The 20,737-nt window shown below is 36.8% G+C and overlaps 1 protein-coding gene across 1 annotated transcript in view; it reads right to left on the bottom strand.

The window, feature by feature from the left end:
* The window catches only part of LOC306888607 (semaphorin-4B-like), a 65,229-nt gene that overhangs the window by 28,643 nt on the left and 15,849 nt on the right, over positions 1-20,737 (bottom strand). The window contains exon 2 of the mRNA XM_079447037.1: positions 11,069-11,443. Within this exon, the coding sequence (XP_079303163.1) occupies positions 11,069-11,183 (115 nt within the window). The 5' untranslated portion in view covers positions 11,184-11,443. The remainder of the gene's footprint in view (positions 1-11,068; positions 11,444-20,737) is intronic.

The following is a 20,737-nucleotide window of genomic DNA, read 5'->3' as shown; positions in this document are numbered from 1 at the left end:
TTTTACTGCTACTTACTTTTGATCAAATAAATATAAATGCAGTGAGCATAAGAGACTTCTTTTAAAAACATGTAAACTTACTGACCCCAAACGTTTGAATACAGTCCGTGGCATTTATGGCATAATGTTTGATATAATCTAAGAAAAACTTTTAAAAAAATTGCATTTGATGTTGATCTCAACTGCTCCCTTCCTTTCAAAGGAAGTGGTCAGCAAAGTGCTCCTGGGAATCTGTAGGCTCTTTTACAGTGTGCTCTTAGTGTCTTTCCCCTTTAAGGACAAACCGCTTTCCCAAAAGGGACATGTACGGCTCCTTCTCACACTGCTCTGTTTTCATTAATGCCCCACGTTGATGAGAAATGACTGTTGAGCTTCTCTAGAGGAGGAGAAAGGAATGACGCAACACTCAGTTTACACTTCAGAAACATTCTGTTCTCTTCCACCTGCGTGCGTGGCCGGGTCTCCCTGCTCCAAACTTAGAAAACCCAGCATGAAATATTGAAAAACAGATGATATAATAAAAGAGCAGTTTGAAGTCAACTGAAGGACAAGTGAGGTGGAAACAGAAAACATTAAGACATCAAGTAAAATCAGTTGAAACGTTCAGGAGAGAGGGTTTAGTATTTGTCTAGTGAACTGGCACAACGTCTCTCTTGTTAGCATGAGAAGTACAGAAGTGGCAGCTTGCACAGACACCATGGTGACCGCTGGAATTCTGGGTAGGTCAAACATGAGTTTGGTGAGTAGAACCCACATAAACACTCTCGGTTCAAACAGAGGGGGCCTCTAAAACGTAACGAAAGAGGATGAATGTGCATGATGCCAAGTGCTGCAGTTAAAGGTTCGATCAAAATGTGCATCTAATGAATTCACAAGGCAGAAAGGTGTAATATGATATAGTTATATATCAAACTGTACAGGATGGTCCAGTTTTGGGACACCATGGTGACGTGAGGGAGGTGCCAATAAACAAAAAAATAAATGCAGGATGCAGTTACAACGATCAAGGAAACACAAACACTTATATTTGTGAGTATAGGAGTCTGTGTGCTTGTTTTTGCCTGACGGGTCTGACAGGTTTGATTTATTGGTAAAACTTAGCAGCATTTCACAACGTGGCTCTAATGTACTATAGTCGTGCCAAGATCAATTCAATCGCAGTGGAAGCGCAATGAAAATGAGTGGCGTCTATTTTGCAGCACACAGCAGTCTGTAAAATTCCTCTATGTCAGACTCAGACTGAATTTGCTGAAGCTCGGTTAGCATTGCATTGATTAACATAAAAACAGGCCAAATTAATGACATTATATGCCAAATTACATATACAAAAATTAGTTCACTTCCAGAATAAAAAGTTCCTTAAAAAAATAAAAAGGAAAGCATTTCAGGAATTTTCTCCATATAGTTGACTTCAGTGGGGACCAACAGGTTGAACGTCCAAATTGCAGTTTCAATGCAGCTTCAAAGGGCTCTACACAATCCCAGCCGTGGAATAAGGGTCTTATCTAGTAAAATAATCGGTCATTTTCTAAAAAAAAATGCAAAAACATTAATATACTTTTTAACCACAAATTCTCATCTTGCACTAGCTATGCGATGCGCATCTTCAAACATTACATAATCATGTTGGAAAAGTCATGCGTGGTTAGTTCTTCGTCTGTGTAACTCAGTTAAAAAAGGTAGGGTAGGGCGAAAAACTCTCCCTGAGATTCCCAAAATCTAATTTTCTCCTGTTGTGCTTTAAAGTCGTCCGACATCGTTGTTTTACCTTTTTTTGTAAGGAGCATTTGACTTTCTTTCCCGTTCGCTTTGTAATCACTGGGTCGGCACGTCAGCCAGGCAATGCATTTTTTTTTTTTTGAAAATTACTGATTGTTTAGCTAGATAAGACCCTTACTCCTCAGTTGGGATAGTGTAGAACCCTATGAAGCTGCATTCAAACTGCAATTTGGACGTTCAACCTGTTGGTCCCCATTGAAGTCCACTATATGGAGAAAAATCCTGGAATATTTTCCTCAAAAACCTTAATTTCTTTACGTCTGAAGAAAGAAAGGCATGAGCATCTTGGATGACATAGTAAATTATCAAGAAATTTTTATTCTGGAAGTGAACTAATCCTTTAAATTCCATCCATCCGTCCAATAAAACTTCAAACTTTTAAACTGTTAATAAAACTTTCCAACAAGTTTTTTGGAACAGCGTGTATAAGTTTTAATGAGTTGCTTTGGTTGTAAGGTTAAAAAACAACAGCTCTAAGTAAGTAAACAAGAGACATTCCTTCCTCTCATGTTACAATGTGTCACCTGAGAAGCTACGTGATGCCTGTGGCTGGATATGAATGGACTGTTTCCACTTGATGCACGTTTTGGAAGCCTTCCATGGTTGACACATAGTGCAGGTCTCTGCAGCTTCAAACATGTCTGATCAAGTCCAGCCACAAAGAATCAAACACTGCACAAAGCCTGAGCACCATACTGTGTGCATGCTATATATTACAGTAAGGATAAGTAATTTCAATTTTAGGCTAGGGTAATAAATCAAGAAGTATTACAGGTACATAAACCAAGGATAAACACAATGGACTGATGTTTGTAACTTAAATAGCAGTGGCGGACCAGTCAACAACCAAGAGATTATTTCTGTACCTTCTGTAGATGCATTTCCCAGCTTTACCAGGAGAAAATGGCTGGATAAGCACAGAGCTCTAGTGTAAACCGCTTATAGGTGTCTTTTTAAATAGCTTTCTAATGCGCTTTAAGCACTGCAGCATAGTATGTATCAAAGAGAGGAACAAAAGAAGAGAGGCTGAGCAGATGTAGTTTATCCTCCTTCAAACCCTGATCCTTCTTGATAGGCACATAATGAGAAGCAGACCACCATTCACACTGTAACACACACACATACACACACATCCCCATTCATTATTCATGCCAGATTAGTTTTTTATTAAAATGGAGGGAAGGTGGAAACCAGCAAAGAGAGAAGAATGTTTGTGCCACTATGGCGGTACAGCCCTTTGGTCAAAGGTATGCCGTTCTGCAGAAAGTAGTCTGTTTTACATCACTGTACAGGTTTAGAGACATCAGAGGCTTTTCACCAGTGGGTAGGAGTCTGCAGTGTGACCACAACGGTTTCCTGAATTTAACTCAACTAGTGCTGCACACACTGAACAGTTAATTGGCAGTAATTTGAGCCATTTAAACAGTATAGAATCATTTGTTTATTATAAGTGTTGCCAAATATAGTATCTACTGCAAAAAACTGATTCTCTAAGAATAAACTGCACTCTCTATAGCCGTGTTTATTTGGATACACTGTCTGCATATTTTCAGTTCACTGAGAAATTATACAAATCAGGCAATGTTCATGGATATCTGTTAAACGCAAGTTATATTTTTTTGCAAATTTACACATTACACATTTAATTTAGCAGCTAGTTAGACTTGACCATGATTGGTTTGTAAAAAGGACGCAAGATTATGTTTATGTTTAGTGAATTCAGGCCTGAACAATTTGTGTTTATTCAGGTTTACCTGCATGAAATTCACCATTAAGGTGAGTGACAGCGTATACAGAGACAAAGACACACCGGAACACACTCAAACGGAGAGAATTAGCAGGCTTGTTGCATTTGACAGGCAGAAGAAAAACACCAGTGAAAAGAACAGCTGCATTCTTTCTTACAATACAGTATGATCCTGGGAACAACACAAGAACAAACAGCAAAGGACAGGAGGAACAAAGTGCTACAAGAAAATGTTAGCCAGTAGAAAGAACTGAGGAATGACAAATGAGACAAGAAGAGAAATGAAGAGAAGAGACAAAAAGTATAGAGAAGAGACAAGATGAGAGTACTAAGGACACAAGAGATGATACAAAACAAGACCAGAAGAAAAGTGAAGAGATTCAGCGAGAAGAGATTTAAATAAAGGCAAAGAAAAGAGATGAGAAGACAATTAAAGAGACAAGATGAGACTATAAGAAAAAGAAAAGATGAAATGAGACAAGACATAATGAGTCAAGATGAGAAGATAAAACAAGAGAGGTTTAAACAACTTTATTGAATAAAATTTTTATTCTGTATATCATTACTAATACAATAAATCCTCATTCATAAAATCATTCCTTAATCTTTTAGTCATATGTAAAACCAAAACATACTTACAACAACAGTCTTTTAAAAATTAAGAACAAGCTGTTCTTCATAAATACAACATAAAATTTCCCCTACACACCACTAGTAACGGGGTGAACGAGACGTGAGACGTGCAGATCCATTTGCAAGCCTTTATTAATAAACATAGTGAAGTAGTAGACAGGGTCAAAACACCAGCAAACGGGTGTGGCACGGGCAAGACACAAGAGTAATCCTAGGGCATGCGTGGGTCCTCGATCGGTGAACAAGATCCAGAGGGCTTGAGAAGAGGGGATAGTCCGATAACCTGAGCAATAATCCAAACGAGGTAAACACAGAGTCCGAAATGGTGAGACAAGGGTAAATCCACGATACAAGGGTGGGAAACAGGAAACGAGACTATAAACCAGATAAACTAAACTTAGACTTAGAGAACACAGAATGGCTCAGTGAGGCAGCTAACACTTGAAGAGTGCTAAACGCAGAACCAGACTCGGAGATATACATAAGCACAGAATGGCTCGGTAAGGCAGCTAACACTTGGGGAGTGCTATACGCAGAACAATACTCAGCAGAGAGGAAGAGGAAGTCCATGGTTTAAGTAGGGTGTGTGATGGTTCTCATTTTCACTGGGTCCATTCCACCAATACCTTGTAGTTTATTTTTTCTAGTCTTCCAAATTGACAGTTCTGCTGTGTCTAAAACATACACAACAATTAAAAAAGGTTCAAACATTCACTGATGTTCCTGAAGGAAACACGATGCATTAAGAGCCGGGGGTGAAAACTTTTTGAATTTGAAGATCAAGGTAAATTGTACTTCATTTGTCTTCCAGGAAACATGCAAGTATCTTCTGACGCGTCAGAAGGGCAGTACTAAATGGAAAAATATGATATTTCAACAAAATAAGAAAAATTTGGACATCTTCATCCTGTTCAAAAGTTTTCACCCCCCGGCTCTTAATGCATCGTGTTTCCTTCAGGAGCATCAGTGAATGTTTGAACCTTTTTTAATAGTTGTGTTTGAGTCCCTCAATCATCCTCAGCGTGAAAAGGTGGATCTCAAAATCATACAGTTACTGCTGGAAAGGGTTAAAATATGCAAAAGATGCTGGAAAACTGAAGATTCTGCAGGACCTGGAGGATTTTTCTGGGTCCCACTTTATATTAGGTGGCCTTAACTACTATGTACTTACATATAAATTAATAATTTGGTACGATGCACTTATTGTGTACATACATGTTCTTACATTGTACTTATATTTTTAAAAATGCCTATATGTAGTTACATCTGTAACTAATTTCTGTAATTACATTTATAATTACACTTTTAACCCATCCCTTACACCTTAACCCACCCTTAAACCTACCCATACCACCAAACCTGTCCCTAACCTTACCCGTATCCCACCTCAATAGCAGCAATAGTGTGTTGCAATACAATATGAGCACAATAAGTACATTGTACATATTTTTTTTTTTTAAGTACATAGTAGTTAAGGCCACCTAATATAAAGTGTGACCTTTTTCTGAAGAACAGTGCTCAGTTTAACTGTTCAGAACAAGCAAGGGACTCATGAACAACCATCACAAAACAAAAAAGCAGTCGTAGATCATCCAGGTAACCACACACAGTATTAAGAACCAAGGGTTCCCAAACTTTTGAATGTGGTTATTTTAATAATTTCAGCTATTTTTTTGTCTTGTGGACTATATGTAAACATCTTTTATGGAAAATATCTTACTCAGGACAATACTAAATAAAAAATAACATGCATTTTGTATGATCTCTCTTATTTTGGTAAAATTATCCACATTTTCACAGATTCTGCAAGGGGTTCCCAAAGTTTCGCATGCCACTGTATTGCCCCGTTAATGAGCCTCCCCTGCAAATCCCCAGTCCGCTTCTCTAGTGGAAACTTACACAGGGACCTCCACTGATCTCTCAAGGGGAAGTTTGGCCCAAACCTCCTTGTCCACTTCAATGGCTGCCACTCCTTCAATGCCTCTTTATGAACAGTCTTAACACATAGGTTATATAAAACCTTTTTAGACATTTCATCAACTGTCCATGTCTCAAAATCAGTGTACCATGAACTACTGGATTATGAAAGAGTGGATTTCAAAGACTCTTTTAATCTTGAAAAAGTTTTAGCCCATGCTTGTAACACTTATTTATAAAAAGATGTGATCTCTGTTAAGTCCATCTCTTGAATTGGCTCAGATGGGGGAGATTATGGCGACTCCTGTGTTCATTAGTGCATCCCAAAACACAACACTTGTAAAGCCTCTTTGGCGCTGACATTGTAAATAACTCCAGTAATGGCGGATCTTCTCACTCAGGCCTGTGTTTATGCTAATAGGGCAGAGAGCGTCACAAATGGACAGGACTTTTTCCCCTCTGTGACTTGAACAGAGGGAGAATCTGAAACAGCTTGTTTGGAAAGACTGTTTATGACTTATTGGTTTTTATAAAAAAATTAGTTGGTGGATTTTTAACATTATAGGCTGGTTGTTTTCACACACTGCGGCCATACAACTGTGTTCAAACAGCTTATAAAAGTGATTTTTTGCATAATAGATCCCCTTTAAAAGAAAAAGAGTATCCATAGTAGATCGTTCAGGTACACAATACGTCTGATCACTATGAATAATTGTGTCCAGATATTGTTTCAACCTATTTGCTAATCATTTTGCCAAAATTTTACAATCTGTACATAAAAGTGAAACCGGTCACCAGTTCTTCAAAAACTCTAAGCCCCCTTTTTTAGGTAACAAGGATAATACTGCCCTTCGGCAGCTACTTGGAAGAAAGCCATTTTCAAAACACTCTTTTGTTACTTCATAGAAATCTTGTCCCAAAATGTTCCAGAAATAATGACAAAAGTCTGTGGTTATTCCATCAATACCAGGAGAACGTCCCAATGAAAGTTGTTTAACTGCATCTGTGAACTCTTGAAAAGTAATGTTACTGTCCAAATTTTCTCTCTGTTTAGGTTGCAACTTAGGGAGATCTTGATAAAGGTCCGCAGCACTCTCCTTATCACATTGTTCAGCATTAAAAAGAACAGAATAAAATCCAACAGCAAGTTTTCTCATTTCATTTGGATTGTCCGTAATTGTCCCATATGGACGTCTTAAATGAAGCATAGGATTATGCTGCACCACATTTCTCTCCAGTTAAAAAAAAAAAAAAGAACTGGGAGTATCCATATCCTTAACAGAACAAAAACGTGACCTTATTCAAGCATTTTTAACTTGCTCTTTTAAAAAATGTTTCAATTCTAACTTCTTACTTAATTCATCACTTTTGTTAATCCCTTCTTCATTGTCCAACATCATCTTTTCCATTTCTCCTATTTCACATTGCAATTTTTGCACTGTATCTCTAATTTTAAGTGATATTTGAGACTCATAGCTTTGACAGAACATTTTAATATGCACCTTTTCAACCTCCCACCATTGACTTTTCGTTTCATAACAATTTTTCTGTAACCTCCAATTTTCCCAAAGATGAGTAAAACTCTGACAAAATAAATTCTTATATAATAATTATTTATTAAAATGCCAATAATGCTGCAATCTAAAAGTAGTTTTTTTATTTATATCTATAGTTGTCATTTGATGGTCTGAAAAACCACTAGGAATAATGGCAGCATCCATCACTCTATTATTAAAAGATTTACATATATATAAAACCTAATCTAGCCCCCCTTAACTTCATTATTACTTGCTTTAATCCATGTATACTGTTTTATCCCTTCATTCTGTCTATTGTTATGTACATACAATTGTCAATTTGTATATTGTTATTCCTTATATACTTGTTCTATTTTTAATTCCTCTTTTTATTATCTGTGTTTTTTGTTCTGTCACTGTCATTCGCTGATTCTTTCAACATGAAAATGTTCAGTACAATTCCAGTCCCCAGCCATAACTATGCAAACATTGTTATCATATTGTGAAATATGACTCTTTATTTTCAAAAATAGCTCAATTCGCTCTGACCCAACATTTTGGGCATAGACATTAATAAATAAAAAATGTATTCCTTCAACTTCTGCATGGACAAATAGCACCTTCCAGTTACTACTTCTTCAATTTTGAAAATTTCATCAGTTAAAATTTTTGAAAACAGAACAGCAACTCCAGCACTTGTACTAGAACCATGACTGAGTGCTTATTTTCCATCGCAGCATAAGCCCCATTCTCTCTCATTAGACTTATCAGAATAAGTCTCTTGTAACATAATATACATTTTCCTAATTTTCCTAAATTCTGATAGTATAGCTCTTTTATTTTGCTCTCTAACTCCATTTATATTAAAAAAGCCTATTCTCATATGCCCCATATTAATAAAAGAGGAAGAGACAGCAAAGAGCAGAATAAGATAAGGCAGGTAAAACACCCAGTGCATCATACTCATTTTATTTTTTTTTTTAAACAAACCTTTACGCTTTCTTAGTTTTGTAAGCATTTTCCTCAATTTAAATCTTTATTTTTTCATTCAATTCATCCAACACAACAGTACGCTATGATTTAACCACGGATTTCACAAATTTCTCAGTATCTGAAAAAAAAAAATAATAATCTTATTTCTACTGCTCTTCCAAATGTCTCATCCAAAAAATAATTTATCTCTTGTAGAGAATAAAGATTACCATCTTCCATTTGAGACCCTGTTTCAGAAAAAACAGACATTTGAGAGAATGTATCCTCATCCCTCATTTCTTTTTTATTTTCATCCTCTAGTAGGCCTTCTACAGTATTTCCATACTTTTACTTGCAGTCTCAGAACTCAAAACATTCTCATGCATATCATCTTGTACAACTATAGACTGACTCTCATCTTGTACTGCATTTTCCTGAACCTCAATTCCTTCATTATCACGCTTATGTACTTCAGCTATAGCCTGTTCAGTTACCGTTTCCTTTCGTTCTATTTGACTATTCTCTCCAGCTGGCTCATTTACATCAGATACGACATTATCAACATTATCCTTCTCATTCATATTTGCTTGCACTTTATGAGGACAAGCAGTTCGCCTATGACCAATGTCACCACATTCAAAACATTTCAATCCAGCAGTAGAAGCATAAATCATAAATGACTTACCTTCATCCATGACCCAAAATGATATATTCAGCGTTGGCTCTTTTAAAAACATGAAAACTTGTCGTCAAAACGACATCACATGTTTCAATTATGAACTTTTACAACCCAGTGATATGACTTTTAACGGCCTCCCGATTCTTCCAAACCTAATGAGTTCTCTCTCAATAACTTCATCGGGGATGAACGCCGTCACATTCAAAATAACTATTTTAGACGTTAACGTAGCCAAAGGAAGGATTGAACAAAAATATTAATCACAACGCCACTCTCAATAAGTTGCGCAACAAGTTGCTCCTCTTTAAGAAAAACAACAACCGCTTTGTTAATCCAAGACCCTGAAGATATATTTTCACAACCGATTTGTTATCCCACTGCTAATAGCACACTTTCCACCATAACTCCCTGTTCCGGCACACATCTAACTCCATGTCGGAGTGAAGGAGATGGCGCACAATCACCTGGGAGAGAGGCGTCATTCTCACACTCGCCAATTAATTTGAAAACGACACAAACCAAAATCTAACTTAACAAAATTAAGATATTTTAGACAAACAAAGAAAAATAGAAAGTAAAGAAAAAGATAAAGAAAATATTTAAACGGACAGTTGAAACTGAAACGTTCTTCCCCACTGCACCCTCCACCACTCTCCTACATCTGGCGGGAAGAGAAGAGAAGAGAAGAGAAGAGAAGAGAAGAGAAGAGAAGAGAAGAGAAGAGAAGAGAAGAGAAGAGAAGAGAAGAGAAGAGAAGAGAAGAGAAGAGAAGAGAAGAGAAGTTCCTATGGTTGGCAGGAGAACAAGACCTCCATGTAGGTAGACCCTCAAAAGAGGCAGTCAACATGTTTAGGCAGGTTTAGCAGGTTTAGTATAACCCCATCACATCCTGAGCCAGTTTAAATGAAGGTGAGAAGTAAATGAGGAAAGGATGCGCAGGTGGCTATGAATATAGGTTGACAACATGCTTCTTTGTCCAACATGATGAAGACACAAACACAGCAAGCCCATGACTTGAAGGATTTGTGGACTGCTTGGAAACAACAAATAAATATTCTCATTTACACTTCAAACTACACAACATGCTATTGAATGTATTAAATTAGAAACAACTGTGTCGCACGCCACTGCTTTAACAAAAAACGCGCTATTGTCTTAAAAGGCGTCAACATTCTCCATCACAAAAGACTTGTACCTTAGTGATGAAAACCATCATCTAACACGATCAATACCATAGTACCATAGTAACTTAATAAAGCCATAGTGCACAGTGTTTACAGACTCTTTGTGCCTCTTCTCTTCACAATTCACCGAAGCCTGCAACAACATGAATGGACGCACCCAAAATCGCCTGCGTTTCACGCGAGAGGAAGTGGTTTGTCTTTAACATGACAGATGTTATGTTAGATACGCAGCTAAGGGATCATTATGAGCGAGAGGGGACGCATTATGCTGTTGAAGAATAGTGAGACCACTCAGGTTTATAATAGAGGCTTTGTTGTTCTTCAATGACTGACGTGGAGATGCATGTGTATATTGCACATTATGTTCACAGTGGCACAGTGGTTTTGTAAACGCGGTAATCCACCTCCAAACAAACATGACGGAGGCCAGCATGAACCAATCAGCCCTTGGTATCTGCTTTCTGTTTATCAACACTTCAGCAAGTGTTACTGTCTGTGGGAGATGACAGGGTCTTCAGCCCGTAGCTCCCTCAGAGCTCTTAAGTCGACTCCAAACCAACCTTTATTTATAGTCTCGTACAAGTTGCCTCTTTTACACACTTTCAGAGTGAGTTGTGCATGTGTGTTTCTGTGCACTTACTGTAAGAGAAACTGAGGCGAGGGGTGACGTCATCTTCTGCTGCTTGACCCCATCCAACCAGAAGGACATGGAGGAGAAATAGGATCGAGACACGTGTCATGTTTAGTGTCCACATTTTGCTCCTTGTGTCTCAATATGTTTTCTCTCTGGATTTTCTGGCGCTCATGAAGATCTTTTCTCTTGCTCGTTTATTTTTCTTCTTCTCCTCAAACTCCTGAAAAGGAGAACCGTGTACTGATGGGATGACCGCTGTTCACTTTCGTAGGGCCTCACAATGGTGGATTTTCACCAAGAAACAAGTCCTCAAGGACGGTGATAAAGCCCAATCAGTCTCCATGTGCTTGTGTAAATTCCCACACAGGCTTTTCAAAAAATCTGCAACAAACAAGACACAAGAATAGTCACATTAAGATAAACATTTTATTGCTGTTGGGAATTTCATCAAAACAGTTTATACTTAGTACTCAGAATATTTTTTTAACTTAGTAGTCTACAGAAGTAGATTGATATACTTGCTTAGTTAGGACTGACCATGTTTAAGCCAGCCTGAGCTTGTCTTAGCTGATTTAAGCTAACCAAAGGTGGTTTAACAGGGGTGTAACAGGGGAATTTTGTTAGCTTTTTCTAAGCTGAAAGGCGAAAAGTGCCCCAAACCCCTAACAAAAATCATAGACTTAATTAAGACCATGTGTATAGAGTTTATTTCACAAGCATTTATATATTTCTAAATGAAGCAAACATCCTCTTCACGCAACGCTAAACCCACAATACAGTGTGAGCGAGTCGCTTTAGGTCATGCTTGATAGCACCAGGAGATGTGGGAGCTCAAACCAGACGTCTTCTACCTGTACGGTCAACTCTCCATGTGGGGTTATATCGCTATAAATCATCAGTAAAGATTTGCATTGTGCCAAGAATTACCGCATGAATGAGAATATGTAGCCCCAAGGGACACAATATTTACTCACTGCTCAGCAGGGCTCTATGTCTGTGTTTAATCAGTGCTAATCGCTAAGGTGAGCAAGTTTGTAGAAAATTGCCCTTTTTGAAAGACCACCACTGCTAGTTACCCTACTATCTATATTATGCAGTGTTTTGGATGCTATAGCCATTCTTCGGTCAGCGAATTTCACAAGAAAGATCATTCTTGTGCACTTGTATTTGTCTGTGAACAACAAAAACTTGTCTGAACTAGATTAATCAGAGATATCTACTGGCATAAGCCGGTCTTCTCAGTAGGGTGTAAGGATGATAAGGCAATAAATGAGCACTTCCTGGGAATGGTGGTATCATTTATGAGACAATGGAAAGTGCTTTATTCTCTGTTTACATGTTAGTTTACGAAGTTCGGAGAACAGATGACCCCACTTTCCCATAATCACCCACACTGATCATCATTCATCTGTTCCATTCCATAAAGCACCATTCTGAGAATGGATATTCAACGTAATGCCATAAAATGTATGATTTCCAGCCTCCTGCTTAGTCAACCTCATTTGCTCCCATTTAGATAAGGTAAAGTCATACATGGAGTTTGACTTCCAGGCAAATGAAATGGACTGTAAATAAGTTGAATAGCTTTGCACTTGATATGTGATCTACAGCACAGAACCCAACCCTGTCATCAGCCCAATATGTCAACTGGCTAACACTTAAGTGGTTTCCATTCCTCTGGCTTTATAGGCGAACCTTTTTAAGCACAACCACAAAACTAATCCAATTGCGATTTCCATCTAGGTTTAAGATTTAATATCAACGTCAATGTGTATATTTTATTTTTATGAACTGCCAACAGTAAAGGGCTAACAAATAGGGTGTGGTAAAATCAGAGTTGAAAGAAGAAAAAAAAGGAAAGTCTGGTTTTCTCAGGGCATCTGAATGTATCAGATGTCTAAAACAAACATTCCACATGAATGTCAAATTTTAAAAAGTGTAATCACTGAGTTTTAATTAGGTGTAATGGGTGGCCTGTGGATTGCCATAACGCTTTTGGAGATCATCATATCTATTTGTGCTTTACCTCAAAAAGCCTCAAAACTGAGCCAACGCTGTAATTTGGCATCAAGCTCTGAGAGTGATACTGCAGGCCAATTTACTGTACAACTGCCAAAACAGCAAGGATGCTTTGCTCTAATATAGACAACATGAGAGCACTAGCTGACAGTCGTCCTTTAATAAAAAGAAGACAGAAGCAAGGCAACTTTTCCATCTGGAGCACGACAGACCTTGGACTCCCACTGGGAAGATTCACATCCCAAATGGGAAAACTGCTGCTTGTTTAAACAGCATCTCAAAATTGTATTGGGACTGCATGAGGAGATAAACTGATTACAAGGGAATGCAGTTTAGATTTCCACAAATTATCTTCTGAAGAACTGTTGAATCATTGATGATTGTGGTTTATCAACAGCAGACAAGGCCTAAAGGCAAAAAACAGTTTACTACATTATGTTTATGTCTGATAATGACAGAATTATGTCATAGTTACCTATGAACAACATATGGCACATATCAAACAAAGTAGCACAAAAGGACACAGCAAGTTTAACCTGAACTATATCTACACTTACAGAAAATATGAAACCTTGAAAGGACATTCTATGAATATTCTGGTGATAATACATCAGCAACCACCACACAAACTCAATTCCCATTAGTAAAGTTCACAAACTTCATTCGCTGTATTTGGCATTTGCCACAATGTTTCACCACCAAGAGCTATGAAATCTGCACACTATCTCATCTTAGCAAAGAGATAAATTTACAAGGTCAAAGTCCTCCTGCTACTGTCCATATGATGGGGTTGGAATGTGTCCTGTACCGGTCAAGGCTGTGGTTTCAGCCATATTGGTGCAGGAGACTTGCTTACAAAGCACCATTAGCCTTCCTAGCGCTGGGAACATTGGAGTGACATCCCAGTTGACCAATGGCAATGTGATCTCATTAATTTCAAGTTTTGACAGGAAGAGGATAAATGCTGCTGAGGCACGTGAGGAGCTGAAGTAGGACGCTGAAGGTCTCTCTCAAAGAGATATAATACACATTTCCCTTTCTTTCTACTGCTGGATTAATGCAGGAGCCATAAATCATCTCACTACCAGTCCTCAAAGGTGTTTATTGTGATGAATGATCAAATACTAACTACAATTCCCCAAATCCTAAAAGCAACGACCCCAATGAACGAGGATGATGTTTAAACGTTAATCATTCAGTTAAAATAATGGAAAAACTGGTCTTATTTGGACTGAATTAATTTTTTTTTTTTTTTTTTTTTTTTTGGTAGTTTTGACTATTTTTAAGATCTATGTTTTTTTGGTTTTTGTTTTTTCTTTGGTGGGTCGATCACCAGAAAAAAATTACTGATACAGCATGACTATTTTTTAACATGAAAACAAATATAATTTAGTGACATTTGGAGGGTATTTCTTGGAAGAATCTGGGGACAAAGTGTCTTCTAAATGATTTTTCTCCCTAGACATATAAAACAAGTGTGCAAATAATACTGAACTCCTGAAGGGAAAAAACTATGAAAATTATTTAACTAATTACATAATCATAAGAAACTAATATTTCATAAATAATAGAAAAATTAAACAAACAAAAAAATAAAAACCTTAAAAATATATAAAATTAAAACCTATCAATTTATATATATATATATATATATATATATATATATATATAATGCTAAAATTACACTGTGTGTATTGATGGAATGGAGAATGCTTATTCTTTCCACAACTCACCAAATCAGCAATGTTTTGTGTGTAGAAATGTTTGTGTGATTGTGTGTCTGTGGATGTGTGTGCAGAAGCAGATGTTTGAGAGAAGGAATGTGTCGCGACTCAAGGGGACTTTAAAGAATAACTAGCACATGTGTGACAGAACTATGACTCATTGCTCTCAAAGTGCCTGTTGAAACGGACCATTGCAGAAGTTCTGCAAACTTTGAGATCAGATACACATGGATACCTATGAATCAGAGTGATTACGAAACAGAACACCTGTTCATAAGCACTATGTCATCAGAGTAAAGTTCAACATCAGAGTCTACTGTATTTAACTTCCCGGGCTCTATTGAAAGAGTGAATCATGAAGTGCAGAATCTGAGATTGTGGAGTTTTCCGCTGTCCTCGTCTCCGAGCTGATCCCAAGACCCAGCTTAGAGTAATTAATGGCCCATTCCTCCCTGGGTGATCTGGCCAGCCTTAATTACATCCATATGTTCCTTCAAATATCTTTAATAGCCTAATTAAAATCTTATTAAATAGCCAAAGCAAAATTGGAAAATAAATCTGGCTCAGATCAAGTTTGAAAATGTTAAAACTAATTTTTTAGGCAAGACTTCTCAGATGAAAAGCATTACATTTAGTATAATTAAATGGGTGACCTAACTAGATAAATGTGGATAAAATGTAATATATGACCATGAAATGGCCCAGGAATATCATTAGCGCTGTCTCTCTAAAGTAAAATACCTCTAACGGGAATGGGGACAGAGTCAGATGTGCAAATATTTCTAGCAGAGATTTATTTTGTCCTCTCGCTCCTGCGTCGGAATTTCCATAACAGATGTGGGGTCTGTGAAATGTAGAACGGCACAGAAGCGTCTGTGAAAAACTGCTAATGCTATCGTCTCTTTGTCAAGTAAAATTATATTTAAATGAAAAGTTGTATCTGGTATGCTCTTAATTTCAGTGCATATGATTATCTTACTGGTTAAAGTAACATGATAACTGACTCCAGGTCAGTTGTGACTAAAAGCCCAGCGTTTTCCACTCAGATCTTAAGGCAAATACTACTTAGTGATTCATGCTGGACAGAAAGAATGTGGGGACTGGATGTACTTGAATGCCAAAGTGTAATTTGAGCAAAGTCACTACAATTATAATGCTGCTACTGTCACAGCATTGACTCATCTCTGATGGCATCCCCACTGCTTTCAGTTTGATTTCGGAAAAAACTAAGCTTTTCTTAATAACACGCAGCATATGGAAGAACTGCCGTGGTTTTCCAAGAAATCAGCCTCATGGAATTTATTACAAAGAAATGCTATTCTCAGAAAAGAATATATAAAACAGCTCCTCAGATGGAGAAGCCAGAATCTCAAAGAACAGAATGCAACAGGTGGAGTTTTGCCATTTCAATGGGTGGCTACTTTCAATGTGGTTTACATTTTTCCCCCACAAGTGCAAAATTAAAACAGGGTGATCATATAAAGTGTCTCACTTATTATTAGATTAATCTAAGATTATGAATTTGTAGACAGAGACTGATTTGGGACAGACTCTCTTCTTCAACAGGCTCTCTCTGCCTTTTTTTCCTGGCACCCAAACAAAATGTATTAGTGTATAACTCAAATTGAGACCTATTGTGTTACTTTTAAAAAGCACTGAATATTATATTTAATATATAAAAATATCATAAATATAATAAAAAACTAAGTATAAATATTAATAAATAAATTAAACCTTCTTACATTAGAGAAAGTAATAGTATGATTAAAAAAATATCCCAGTAAAAATATATCTGTCTTATGACTCATATTCAGACTATTGTGTTACAAAATACTAAAAAAAAAAAAAAAAAAAAAAAATTATATATATATATATATATATATATATATATATATATATATATATATATATACACCTGTATATGTATATATGTATAGACACACACACACACACACACTATATTGCCAAAAGTATTGGGTCACCCCCTTCTAATGAACATGTTTGACTACTTTAGTAATTTCTATGAGTACAAATCTGTTTAAGCATATTATGATATTCTAGTGAACTGTGTGCTTCTAATTTTATTGCAACAGTTTGGACAGGAGCCTTTTCTATTCTAACATGACAGTGCCTCTGTGTATAAGGCAAGATTCAAAAAGAAATGATTGCTTGAGTCAGTGTGGAAGAACTTGACTGGTCTGCATAAAGCAAAGTCCTAATCTCAGCTGAACACCTCTGGTGTGACTTTAAATGCAGACCTTGAGCTGAAAACTCATCACCAAACACCAATGACTTGTATATGGGTACAGTCATTTTAGACATGTCCAAAACTGTTGCAAAAGAGATGTCACACCAGAGGTGTTCAGCTGAGATTAGGACATTGCTTTATGCAGACCAGTCAAGTTCTTCCACACTAACTCAATCAATCATTTCTTTTTGAATCGTGGGTAAGGGGGTGACCCAATACTTTTGGCAATATAGTGTATCTATAGTATATATATGTTTTTGTTTTTTGTTTTTGTTTTTTTTGTCCAATCTCTGTTAGCCAGGAAAAAAATACTGATACAACATGACTTTACTATGATTTGTAACATGAAAACAAATATAATTCAGAGACATTTGGAGAGTATTTCTAGGAAGCATCTATGGACAAACTAGTGTAGATGTGTGTATATATATATATATATACTTTTATCTCAGTAAACCTCCTGTTACTGGACACTTTCATTCACGGAATAAAATTAATCATGTCTGACTGTACAATGCCACATTAATACAATGACAAATTACATTTATACACCACGTTGCCAGATATTGCTAAAAAAAAGCAATATGGTATTCATCCAGTGCAAAACAAAAACAATAACAGTAAACGTTACTGAGTGGTTCTTTAAAAAATCCTGAAATGTACTTCAGGGGACACTTATTAGTGACCGCTCTCTTTGAGCATTGCTGTAAGTGGATCGTCCTTAGAGGAAATAACCTTGATGATTTTCTGGAAGTGGCCTTAATCCATGAGGAGCTCTTTCTTTCTCACAGTCCTGTTTGAGCAAAGGGAGTATCTATGCCTCATATTTACTTTATCTATTCAGCACTGGGTCATCAGAGACATGATGCATACAATGTCAACCTCAAATACAAAGGTCTGTTTAAAAAAAGAAAAGGGGTCTCGGGTCAAGACTTGGGTTGTATATTTCTTTTGATGTAATCTAATCTACTGAAGCTATCAATACAGTTAGGGTCTCCTGGGGTTGCCACTAAAAATACACCAGTCAAATGTTTTCAGACATGTATATTTCTACATACGGATAAAAAAAAAATGTATAGCCTGAATATAGATGTAATATACTGTAAGTCGCTTTGGATAAACGCGTCTGCTAAATGCATAAATGTAAATGTAAATGTATATTTCATTAAAATTAAGATGCAGAATGGGCCTACTTTACATTATATACAGCATTGTGTTTTTCTAGGATAAAATCTCATTATGTTTAATTTATGAACAACGACTGTTCATTCTGTGCTGGAGCAGCTGGCATAAGTGATACTCTGTAATTACTCAAGTAAATAATGCATGCCGACATTTGCTTTGATATCTACACTGCGCAGGATTTAATTACATTGATTACAGCTGTGCAACTTCAATGTGTCTGTACAATGGGATTCTAGGAGATTACGTGTGAAGATATCTGCTCAAATTATTATTTCTAAAATAAGCAATGAATATAACGGGGTTGCTCAGTTTTTGGTTTCACACATGCATCCGTACAAAAAGAAAAAAAAAGAAAAAAAGACCTGCCTTCAATTAACTAAAGGTCAACTGTTTTTTTGCTCCAATAGGCTCTATAGAGGTTTCTCATGGCAGCTGGGCTGTTTTAAACAGTGGCTGTGTCTGAAATCCAAAGGCAGCTGCATTGCTGCCAAGGCAGTCAATGACTTAAAGGATTAGTTCACTTTTAAAAAAAACTTTTGCTGATAATTTACTCACCCCCATGTCATCCAAGATGTCTATGTCTTTCTTTCTTCAGTCGAAAAGAAATTAAGGTTTTTGATGAAAACATTTCTCCATATAATGAACTTCAGTGGGACCCAAACGGTTCAAGGTCCAAATGACAGTTTCAGTGCCGCTTCAAAGGGCTTTAAACGATACCAGACGATGAATAAGGGTCTTATCTAGTGAAACGATCGGTCATTTCAAAAATAAATACAAAAGTTTAAGTTTTATAAGCACAAATGCTCGCCTTGCTCTGTTCTATGATGCGCGTTCATGACGTCACGTAATACGCAATTACGTGAAAAGGTCACGGTTGATGTAAAATCCAAAAGTTTCTTTTAGGCTTTTTAATATTTAAACACCCAGGATACGCACACGAAATGGGCATTTTAAACGATAAACTGACACAAAGACATTTGAATATGTGTATATGGTCCTCCTTCCGCACATTTGTAAACACTGACTCGGTACTTCCGCCTACATCAAGCGTGACCTTTTCAACGTAATTGCGTATTATGTGACGTCACGAATGCGCATCACAGAACAGAGCAAGTCGAGCATTTGTGCTTATAAAACTTAAACTTTTGTATTTATTTTTTAAATGACAGATCGTTTTGCTAGATAACACCTTTATTCATCGTCTGGTATCGTTTAAAGCCCTTTGAAGCTGCACTGAAACTGTCATTTGGACCTTGAACCGTTTGGGTCCCAATGAAGTCCATTATATGGAGAAATGTTTTCATCAAAAACCTTAATTTCTTTTCGACTGAAGAAAGAAAGACATGGACATCTTGGATGACATGGGGGTGAGTAAATTATCAGCAAAAGTTTTTTAAAAAGTGAACTAATCCTTTAACAGGCAACGGATAAAGGCATCTCCTAAGGAAACATTCAGACAGTGCTTCAAGAAACCAATGTCATAATTTAGAAATAAGGAAAGAATATAGAAACTATTTCCCATTAAATAGTTAATTAATTAATTAATTCCGTAGGACCAGGGTTATTTAAGAATCATTGAGATACTATTTTTTAATAATAATAATTTTAATATTATTTTGAATTATTTGGAAGAACTTGACTGGTCTGCATAAAGCAAAGTCCTAATCTCAGCTGAACACCTCTGGTGTGACTTTAAATGCAGACCTTGAGCTGAAAACTCATCACCAAACACCAATGACTTGTATATGGGTACAGTCATTTTAGACATGTCCAAAACTGTTGCAAAAGAGATGTCACACCAGAGGTGTTCAGCTGAGATTTGGATTTCATACTTTGTTTTAATTTTAGTTGAAGTTTTAGTAATTTTATGTTTTTGTCGTCATCATCATCATCTTCTTCATTATTAACTGTTTATTTAAATTTGTATTAATTTTATTGTAGTTTTAGTCAATTTACTACATCAATGTAAACATTTACATTTACATTTATTCATTTAGCTGACGCTTTTATCCAAAGCGACTTGCAATTGCTATATATGTTAGAGGTCGCACGCCTCTGGAGCAACTAGGGGTTAAGTGTCTTGCTCAGGGACACATTGGTGTCTCACAGTGGATTCGAACCCGGGTCTCTCACACCAAAGGCATGTGTCTTATCCACTGCGCCATCACCACCCCATTTTTTTTCTACTTCCGTATGTTACCTGCAAAGGTAGCATTTTTTAGCCAGTATCTAAGTGACTGTCTTACTGCTCTAAATATCAAACAGCTGTTACAAAAATAAAACATATGTGTCTTCCGAGAATCTCATCCCCATACTGTGCAAACTCGCTGAAATGCATTTGCGCAATTACTGTGTCAGCGACATTTTAAAAGCATTGCAGAGACAGAAGATAACTGCTCAGAGGTCTCACGCTAAGCCTCGTGGTCCAGTAATGATGTTCTGTTGAGGCAGTTTATTTTCTTGTAGCCTAGCATCAACAGAGGCAACAGTGCACTTGGC

Source organism: Barbus barbus, assembly GCF_936440315.1.
Source record: "Barbus barbus genome assembly, chromosome: 22".
NCBI lineage: Eukaryota > Metazoa > Chordata > Actinopteri > Cypriniformes > Cyprinidae > Barbus > Barbus barbus.
This window is presented reverse-complemented; position numbering and strand designations above follow the sequence as displayed.